Here is an 11046-nt window from a genome sequence, read left to right as displayed (position 1 = left end):
ATGCATTTTCTTTCATTTCACAACACTTACGCATTGATTCTTATTGAACTTTACTTCGGGGCATTTTGTCCCCTTTTTATTGCTTTTCTTCCTTTCTTTCTTTTTTCTATTTTTTTCTTTTTTTTTCTTTACTTTTCTTTTTCACATTTTTTTTCTTTTTTTCTTTTTTTTCAATTGTTTTCTCATTTTTTTTCTTTCTTTCAAGCTACATACAAGAACATCAATGCATAAGGTCTATACATTTAATTAATACATGAGTATGCACCTAATTCCCAAATATAGAAATATGAAATACCCGTTTATCCCAACCAATATTCCCAAATCTCCCCAAACATGACTAATAAGCACTCTCACTAGCCTAAGCTAATCAAAGTCCAAACAAGGGACTTTTATTGTTTTTTGCTTTAGGCTTGTAATGTGCTAAAATAAAGAACAATTGGGTTAAGCGTAGGCTCAAAATTGGTTAACAATCGGAGTAAAAGGTAGGCTATTTGGGTAAGTGAGCTAAATGAAACAATGGCCTCAATCATATAAATGCATGAATACACAAAATAATGGACATAGAGAATCAAACAAATTAAAGATTACAATCATAGAAAGAGAATAATGCACACAAGAAAGAAGATAAGTGGTTATAAGATGTAACCACATAATTAGGCTCAAAACTCACTAGGTTGTGTGTTCTTAGCTCAAAACATGATCCACAATGTATATAATTCAAGCAAGTTCTATGAAAGGTTTTCACTCAAATCAATTGGTGCCCTATAGATAAATTTCTATAAAAGTTTCATTATTTTGACTAAGCTTATTGTATATATATGCAAAAAAAAAAAAAAGAAAATACAAGTAATAAAAATCCTAAAAAACCTAAAATGAAATACAAAAGTGTTGGGATTAGAAATTTGTCACCCAAAATCGCCGATCGGTCGGATGACCTCCCCACACTTAAAAGTTTGCACTGTCCTCCGTGCATTCAAAGATGAGCAAGGGGGTACGGCAACTCTCCGGATTGCCACCTTCAGCTGGTAGGTCAACCGGTTACTCCGTATTCTTTCTCTCGCTTCTATTTTTGCTTGCGGTGCATCATTCATGAAAAACAAAAATATAAAACCATAAGATGAGAGAACACAAAAACAAGGAAGCATACATTGTTGGGAATGATGTACTAATCACTAGAATTGAGTGAGTGAATTAGTGTGACATTAGGAAAATAGGGATGTAAATTCTAAATTAGGCGCCTTTTAGAACATACATTAGCATAAAAAGTTATGTCACAAAAGGAGCATGCACTTTACTCATTTTAGTGTGCTTGAGATGCTTTAAGTAACTTGTAAGGTAAAACAAGAAATAAAGAAGCATGAATGCATTCAAGCTAAAAGCATATGGATGCATATGATCGTGAAATACAATGCATTAAGGTAAATGTACACCATCCAATGTCAAGAGATTGCCTAATCAAAGAATAGGGTTCAAATCACATGGTGGCCAAATCATACAATTCAAGAAGAGTTACAAGTTCGAAGGCAATTCTCATCACTTGGTATTCTTAAAAGGTAAGCATGAGGATCTTAAAACTAACACTACAAGAAAACAAGCTTTTTGCTACGCTTTTAAAGCGTGGCGAAAAGTCCGAAAAAGCATAGCGATAGCTTTTCGCCACGCTTTTTGAGCTACCGGCACGCTTTTGAAAGGGTCACAACTGCAAGGGTGCTGGTTGCTCTATCGCCACACTTTTGCTGACCTATCCCCACGCTTCTTTTCTTGCCACGCTTTTACAGATCGACACGCTTTAAAAGCGTAGCCATATGTGTGAGATATGGCTACGCTTTTAAAGCGTGCCAATATCAAGATATGGCTACGCTTTAAAACCGTGCCAATAGCAAGACATATGGCTACGCTTTTAAAGCGTGCCAATAGCTGTGAGATACAGCTACGCTTTTAAAGCGTGACTGTTAATACCCACTGTAACGTTTATCGCCACGCTTCCAAAGCGTGGCAACAAGTGGAGATATGGCTACGCTTTAAAAGCGTGCCAATAGGTACAGAACTAAATTACAGCCATGCTTATAAAGCGTGGCTATTGATTGCTGCTGTACAATATAGCCACTCTTTTAAAGCATGGCTGTAAGTTAGTTCAGTACCTATTGGCACTATTTTTTTTATAAACCTTACAAAATCATAAATAATTTTAAAATTTAAAAGATTACTAATTTTAAATCAACTAATCATTGCTTCATAAACTTGTCACAGAAAAAAAGTGTTTGATCACATGATATACTCTAACAAAATACCAAAAATCAAAGTCTCATCCACTAGCAATTTCCTAATACATGAATTCAATTCCAACATGGGTTACATTATCTAGCTACTTCCTTTACACTTCATTACAAAATATAAAACTTCATGATTACTGATCATCATTGTGAGCGAAATTGTTTTCAGCACTGCCCTGCATAATTTTAAATGGTATGTGTTAGTGCATCTTATACCAAACAAAAAAAAGAAAAGACATATTATCAACAAACTGTGTTGTGTTATAGTCGTACAATACTTGTAACCAGCAAAGGCTTTTCTTTCATTATATTGAAAGTCACTATACTTTTTTTGTTCTTAAAGTTTTCAAAAAAGGGAAAGGGTACTGATATAGGAAGCTAACAATCAAACTGCCCCCCCTCCCCCTTTTTTTTTTGCTGCAACTATCACATGTTTTAATTCAACAATGGTATGTATTCACAACCAAATTAACCATTCTTGTAGCCCTATACTGCACCTGCTGTCATATGCATGCACATAAGTTTATTCTAGCAACTAGAGAATCAATACAAATTGCATATGGATTCTATAACCGATTTTTTCTTCTAATTAATAAAGGTGGGAAAAGAAAGAAAGAAAAGACCAATCCACAACAAATAGATCAAGCAAAATAAGATATACCATGAGAGCCATTAATTCCTTCTGGAGTTTGCAAAAATCAAAAGAAACAAAACCATTAAAATTCAATTATGGTTTCTTTTCTTTTCCTTTTTCCAATTTGATTACGAAAAAGTGCAAATTCAAAGATTTCTCGTGTTTTCCGAAATTGAGATTCAATACCACACTAAATACAAAACAAAACACTACTAAAAAGTCAACAACTTTGAATTCAGATTCCAATTCAACACCATTAGCACCATTTATATTATTTTATCTCACTATCAAATGTCCAAAATCAACAACAACAATAAGTCAACTACTTTGAATGGAAATATATCGAATATCCAAAGATAATGACTTACATCTTTGGGTGGAATATGAGTTGATTCGGAGGAGCGAGGAGTATATCTCAGTCTGCTACTTGAGGCATCCAAAGGAGAATTTTGGGCAGCTTACACTAAGGCTGCTACCTCTTCCTCACTCATTCCAGGGTTGACTTAGTGCACCAATACCTTTAATAAACTACATACACCGTCCATCTTCTTCTCTAATGATTCAACCTTGTTGTTGTATTCAACTTTGACTTGTCGAATCTCCTCATCCTTTTTAAGAGACCTTCTTGTAATCGAAGCCCCATAACAACAAACTCGACCTGGTTGGTCCTTTCCTAACACTATGAAAACTTCAACTCTTGATGGTTCTTCACTGTTCTCTTTAGAGTCGCGCTAGAGTACATATAGAAAAATTTACATGAAGCATACTGACTAGAAAACTACAACATGAATATAAATGAGAAATCACAAAAAAAACAAGTTATATTACCAGCTGCTTGCGAACTATTCCAAAATTTATGGAACCCATCCGGTGAGGACATGTTTATTTTGACCTATTTTCAGCATTCTTAGTAGACACAGCCTAAATATAAACATAAAAAAGAGATGTTATTATTCTTAATAAACATGTTTTCTTGTTTTTTCAAAATCACACTACTTTTTTCGAAAACACCAAGTTTAATCATATAAAGAACTAAAAGACAATGTTACCTTGACAGTTGGAAGACTCCAATACTGAATTAGTTTGCGAAATTGAACCTCAGGGATCTCTAACGGTCGGTTCTTTATCATTTATTTCTTTGTGTTCTACTTCAAGAAATGTTCCTTTTTTATTTCGCCTTTGTATTTTTTCCATGCATGACAAAATCCCTTCATTACCCACGGCTTTGAAGCTATTGGAAGAATGAATTTTTGCTAAACAAGACAACAAATTAGATTGTCAAGGGTTAGCATAAATAAAGTAACAAATAAATTTTAAAAAAATTATCTATAATTCTATAGTTACATACATTGGCATACTCCCACATGTCCTCTTTGAGGTTTTTAGGCACACCATGCCAACTAGTATATAGTAAAGTCACAAAACGAAGATTTCTAACTGTTGTGCCCAAAAGTTGGTTGAGGTTAGAAACAACCTCCTTGGTTGGACCTATAGGCTGCCCTCCAAAAAATTCCACCTCCCGTCGATCATAAAAATCAGTGGCATGAAGCTTTTTGCACATAGTCTTTCCACGAGTTTTCTTCTTTATTGTGCCTAAGTCCAATTAAAATAACAGAATTTTAACTCAAATCAACCTAGAAGTAATACAAGCTATATTTTGACAATAAGGTAAAACAAGAAAAGCACCTTCGTTACTAGCTTGTCCTCCATTACCCTCATCATTTGCAGCATCATCAAGCTCGTCTTCCTCATCTTCCTCATCTTCTTCATTTTCCAAATTTATCCCATGTACCTTAAAATACATGTCAAGACTCATTCCTTTTTTTGTTGAACTTGCACTTAGCTCGCTTGTATCTTCTCCCTCATCATCAGAACTTAAATCATTTTGTTCCATCGTATCAGCTTCAACAGTCCTTTGATGCCCAGTTTTGGAGGTCTTTTCAGCATGAGACATTGTCCCCTTCCCATTATGTTCACATTCTTAAAAAAGTGGCATTGGTTGGACCTTCTTTTTCTTCTTTGGAGTCCTAGCTTGCTCTTCAATGGCATCTTCCATGATTGTGATGGGTTGGTTTCTTGTTTGATCTTTTGGGTTTTGAGCTTGGAAGCTAGCCTTCTTATTTTCAGCCATGATCTTTTCTCTTTTAATATTGTATTGTTGTAGCAATTAGCACTTGACCTCACTTGTGTAACCTCAAAGGAATTCTTTTTTTGTGGACTTTTTTCTTTCATTTTTTGTGCTAAGGTACTTATCCGTTTTCTTTTAGTGATCTCTCCTTTCTCCATTCTGCATACACAAGAGTTGCAATGAAAAAAATATTATTTTATGAATAATTAAATGAACATAATCAACATAAGCAAGTAATTAAATAAGCAAAATAACTGGGCGTGACAAGTCACAAAAAAAATAATAAGCAAAATAACTAAAATAAATGAGTCATTTAGAATTCTACCAAAATAGCATTACATGAAAACATGTCAAGAAGTTTCAGAATCAGAGTCCTCTATGTACTCGTATTCACTTTCCTCATCATCTTCCTCACCACGTTGTTTGGCAAACATATTTGGAGCCACATCTATAATAGTTGCTCGTAGATCATTCCTCACTAGATCAACCTCGCCATTATCATTTGGGAGACTGGGAATCACTTCAGGTTCACATGGCTCCCTTGCATATATTATGGGGGAATCAGACTCAAGGTCATCACTTATCCTAAATAAATCTCTTGGAATTGTTTTCATAACATAGTGTTTGTCACTCACATATGGGTCTTGCACATAAAAGCATTGGTTTACTTGGGATGCTAGGACAAATGGTTCTTCTTGGTAGCATTTTTTACTGAAATACACATATGAGAGGCCAAAGTTGTCTTTTGCAACTGTATACCACTCACACTTAAACAGGACTACCTTAAATTGGCCATAATAATCTAATTCAAACATATCAACTATTCTACCATAGTAGGTTACTTTTGCTTCAATTGGGTTCTTATCTTTCACAGTAGCAAAACTAGAAGTTAATGCCTCCAATGTGACACCACTATTTTGGGTTTTATGTCTTGCATCATGGTGCCTTGTATGGAACCTATACCCATTGATAACATAACCTGAAAATCTTTTTGCAACTCTATTTGGACCCCTAGCCAACCCTTTTACCCAACCAGGCACATCCTTTTTCATGGCACGAGTTTTAAACCATTCTAAGAACTGTTGACTATGGTCTTTGGCTTTCTCCCACTTTGTTCTTCGTGGATTGTTGTCATTTACTGCCTCCTCATGCTCTCTGAAGATCAAATATTAATATTCTTATTTGTTAGTAGGGTAAAATATTATGATTGAGGTCTACGAAATGACAATGAATCAAACATAATACCTCATGTAGACTTCGATCTTATCACAATTGTTTAGGATGTATGCATGACCTTGTATTTCTGATTTTTCATCTAACATGAACAAATCTCCCATTTTTCCACTCAAAGGACATCCTTTGCTTAGAAACAAACTCGGAGTTCGCAGCTCATCTGAAACACACTCATCATTGTTTCGAGGGACTCTGTTGAGTCTTGTCTGGACATCTTCATGCAAATATCTTGAGCAAAAATTAATACACTCATTCGCCAAATATCCTTCGGCAATGGATCCTTCTGGACGACTTCTGTTACGAACATACGATTTTAGTGTGCACATATATCGTTCAACAGGGTACATCCAACGATATTGAACTGGACCACCTAACCTCACTTCATTTGCCAAATGGATAGACAAGTGCACCATTATGTCAAAAAAGCTTGGAGGAAAAATCCTCTCCAATTGGCATAATGTCTCAGCAATCTCTGCTTCTAAGTTAACTACCTCATCTAGGCTAATTACCTTCTGACATATCCGGCGAAAAAATGAACATAAGCGAACTAAAGCAATGGCAACATGGTCAGGAAGTATGCTCTTGATCGGTACTTGCAACAAGTAATGTAACATGAAATGAGCATCATGGGTCTTGTAACCAGAAATCTTCTTTTCTGTTTGCTGCACACATCGAGCGATATTGGAAGCGCTGCCGTCTGGTAACTTTGCCCCTTTTCACGCACTACAAAATATTGTTTTCTCTGCTGCAGTCATTGAGAAGCATGCCTTTGCTAACTTAGTTCTTTTACCATCATTCGTATCTCTTGGTTGAAGGTTTTTCCTGATACCCATGTCTTTAAGGTCAAAACGCGCAGCTGCATGATCTTTTGTCTTTCTAGAAATATCCAAAAGAGTTCTAATTATGCTATCAACTATATTCTTCTCTATGTGCATGACATGAAGGTTGTGTCTAAACATGTTGAACTTCCAATATGGTAAATCAAAAAAGATTAACCGCTTTTTCCAATTTGAAATGCCATTCTTTGATCTCCTTTGCTTCTTCCCAAAAGAATTATCTACCCCTTGCAATATATAAAATACAGTTGTTCCATCTAACAACTGCGGTGGAGACCTAAGTTCAGTTTTCCCATTGAAAGATCTTTTATTATGTCTCCATGGATGGTTCATGGGTAAAAACCTTCGATGATCCATATAAATAGTCTTGTGGCTATGTTTCAGATATATAGAAGAAGTTTCATCATTACAACATGGACAAGCCAATTTTTCCTTTGTACTCCACCCAGATAACATAGCATATGCAGGGAAGACGTTAATTGTCCATAAAAGACATGCTCTCATGTTGAATGTTTTGTTCTCTTTGGAATCATATGTTTCGACACCTAACTCCCACAATTCTTTTAATTCTTCAATTAGTGGTTGAAGAAAGACATCAATATCATTTCTCGGTCATTGTGGGCCAGGAATGAGTAAAGAGAGCATAAAATAATCAGGCTTCATGCTCATCCAAGGGGGTAGATTATACACCATCAGAACAACAGGCCATGTACTATGTGTACTACTCAAAGTTCGAAACGGATTGAATCCGTCGCTTGCTAAGCCAAGTCTCACATTACGAGGCTCCTTTGCAAAATCTTCATGTCGATTTTCAAATGCTTTCCAAGATTCACCATCGGCAGGATGCCTTAACGACCCATCTTTAACATGTTCATTATGATGCCAAGACATAGCTTCAACCGTCCTTGTGCACATAAAAAGCCTTTGAAGTCTGGGAATCAAGGGGAAATGCCTTAGAATTTTTGCAGCAACTTTACGAGGCTTTTTAGATGAGGTAGCATCGTCCTCTTCTACATGATGCTCAATATAACGGGATGTTCCACAGACATGGCAAGATGAGTCATTCTCATGCCCGTTCCGATACAACATGCAATCATTGCGACATGCATCGATCTTTTGGTAGTCAAGACCCAAATTCTTCACCATATTCTTCGTTTTATCAAAAGAAGTAGGAATATTCAAATGTGACATTCCTTCTTTCAATAATTCTAAGAGAGAAATGAACGACGTATTACTCCAACCATGCAAGCATTTTAACAAGTAAAGACGGATGGTAAAGGATAATCTTGTGAATCCTTTACATCCAAGGTATAGTTCTTGGCTTGCCTCGTCTACCAATTTATAAAATTCTTTTGCACCTTCGTTAGGCCCCATGTTATGTCCATCAACTTGTGTAGTATCTCTGATTCTATCACGTTACAACTCATCAATATTATCATTGCAATTATATTCCTCATCTGTGTCATTGTCAACATCCATAGCAACAAGTGATTCCCCATGATTAAACCACCGCCTATAACCTTTTACGAGTCCATCGCATGTTAGATGGTCATACACGACATCCCTTCTTAACCAAAGTCTATTACAACACTTTGCACATGGGCATTGAATTTCTTCCCCTTGAGGAATTCCCAGTGATGAAAAAGCAAAGTGTAAAAACTTTTCTACACCGAGTTGATATTCTTTTTCATGCCGTGGTGTATCCATCCAATCCTTGGACACATTCATCGAAAACCTATATATTTCAAATAGATAGCTAAGTTTCTAGTTTGAAGTCTTTACTGCTAGTCTCACTAACTACGAGTCTAGCTTCCTAATTAACTAAGAGACAATATTTTCCAAGTCTCCAAAATACTTTGAAGGCATTGGACATAAAATAGAAAAGAAAATTAAATTTTAGCAATTCTTAAAGAAGGTCCTGAAGTGAGTGCCTCAGGAAAGCACTTAAGTTGTCCGCATAACATTAATAACAAATTAATAGATGTATTTAAATTTGCATGAACCAACCTTAAATACTGTCTTAATCCGTACAACACCAGCACCAAAGTAGTAGCGCAGCAAAAGCAGAATTAGAAAGGTAGCAGCGACAGCGAATAACGATTCGGCAGCAGATAATCAGTACCACAGCAACATCAAAGCAATACCACAGGAGCATCAGAATAAAAGAAGTGCTAGTAGTAGTGGATAGATAACTATCAAAAGCCTGTTGAAAAGCATAAAATTAAAATGCTCTTGAGAATTAAATTTTTTTCTTACTTTAAAACATAAAAAATACACGAATATAAACTCTTTTGAGAATTTTAATTCTCATCTTCAACCAGGGTGAGAGTGGCCCCTAACACTTGTCAACCTATTTTTTTTTACTGAAAAAAAATAGCCATTGTAGCATGTAGCATCCACAGCAATCACCTTGGAAAGACATGAGCAAGCAACTCAGAATCAGAAGGATAATGGTCAATTTAAAAGACTAAAATCTAATCAGTTTTTTTTTAGATACTATATGTTAAAAAAAACTAACTATATATATTTTTTATCTATTTTATACACTAGCATAACAACATCTCAATGAAAGCAACAAAAGAAGACTGCTTCGATAGAAGGCAACTAGAGTTGTTAGTTAGCTAAATGCCTAAATTTTTTGCGTTTATTTAATTAATTAATTAATTATACTATTCAGTCACGCATAAACGGATCCCACAAGCTTTTCCATGCATGAACAGAAAAAGAGTCCTTAACTTGTTATATTGTAATGTATATATAAAATATAAATGTGAACTTGGATAGAGAAACAAGAATTCAGAATTGTGAACATGCATAAGTAACAAAACCTGTTATAGTTGTGAACTTCAGTAACAAAACAAAACATATTTTAGGCTAGCTAAGTAACAAGGATCAAATTCTTTGTAACAATCATTTGAAATTCTATCTTAGACATTACATATGGACTGTTTCACAGTTAAAAGTATGTCAAATTGCACAACCAGAATGAGCCCTACGACCTAGACTAGACCAGGAAGGGAAAAGAATATAATTCCATCTAGCTATAAGTTTTCTTGATGAAGACTATTAAATTCCAATCTGCAAGCAGCATGCTGAATAAATGAACAAATACAACAATATTTATCAAAACAACAAGAAAGGAAGAAAAAGGATCAATAAAAAATTAAAAATAAAAGCCGTAAACAATGCAAAAGTGGACACTTGTAGTTGAATTCTATTACAAACATATCTCCATAAAATTACATAAAGGAATCTTATATCCATGAGATTCACATCCCTAAATAATATCTCTAACAGCTTAGAACACTTGAAAGACCTCTGATGAGCGGATAATTTATACGCTTTTTGGAATTGTTTTTACTATGTTTTTAGTATATTTTAGTTAGTTTTTATTAGTTTTTAAATAAAAATCACTCTTCTGGACTTTACTATGAGTTTGTGTGTTTTTCTGTGATTTCAGGTATTTTCTGGCTAAAATTGAGGGACCTGAGCAAAAATCTGATTCAGAGGCTGAAAAAGGACTGTAGATGCTGTTGGATTCTGACCTCCCTGCACTCAAAGTGGATTTTCTAGAGCTACAAAAGCGGCATTGGCGCACTCTCAATTGCGTTGGAAAGTAGCCATCCTAGGCTTTCCAGCAATATATAATAGTCCATACTTTACCCAAGATTTGATGGCCCAAACAGGCGTTCCAAGTCAGCTCAAGAATTCTGGCGTTTAACTCCAAAACTGGCACAAAAGCTGGAGTTAAACGCCCAAACTGGAACAAAAGCTGGCGTTTAACTCCAAGAGAAGTCTCTACACATGGAAGCTTCAATGCTCAGCCCAAGCACACACCAAGTGGGCCCGGAAGAAGATTTATGCATTAATTACTCATTTTTGTAACCCTAGGCTACTAGTTCTCTATAAATAGGACCTATTGATATTGTATTTTCATCTTTG

The 11046-nt window shown here is 35.4% G+C and overlaps 1 protein-coding gene across 1 annotated transcript; it reads right to left on the bottom strand.

Annotated features, from left to right (window-relative positions):
* Positions 5386-7560, bottom strand: LOC107615563. The gene is made up of 3 exons (XM_016317617.1): positions 7059-7560; positions 6281-6965; positions 5386-6190 (listed from the first exon to the last, which is right to left on the bottom strand). Exons 1-3 carry the CDS (start codon positions 7558-7560, stop codon positions 5386-5388), a joined length of 1992 nt encoding a protein of 663 aa, XP_016173103.1.

The sequence above is a fragment of the Arachis ipaensis genome, chromosome B09 (genome assembly GCF_000816755.2).
Source record: "Arachis ipaensis cultivar K30076 chromosome B09, Araip1.1, whole genome shotgun sequence".
Lineage (NCBI taxonomy): Eukaryota > Viridiplantae > Streptophyta > Magnoliopsida > Fabales > Fabaceae > Arachis > Arachis ipaensis.
This window is presented reverse-complemented; position numbering and strand designations above follow the sequence as displayed.

Coding starts and splice junctions, on each gene's coding strand:
- LOC107615563 (XM_016317617.1), bottom strand. CDS start 7,560: ATGTTATCTGGGTGGAGTACAAAGGAAAAATTGGCTTGTCCATGTTGT. Junction 6,966..7,058: donor ACCAAGAGATACGAATGATG/GTAAAAGAACTA, acceptor CAAAGTTACCAG/ACGGCAGCGCTTCCAATATC. Junction 6,191..6,280: donor AAGATCGAAGTCTACATGAG/GTATTATGTTTG, acceptor TTTGATCTTCAG/AGAGCATGAGGAGGCAGTAA.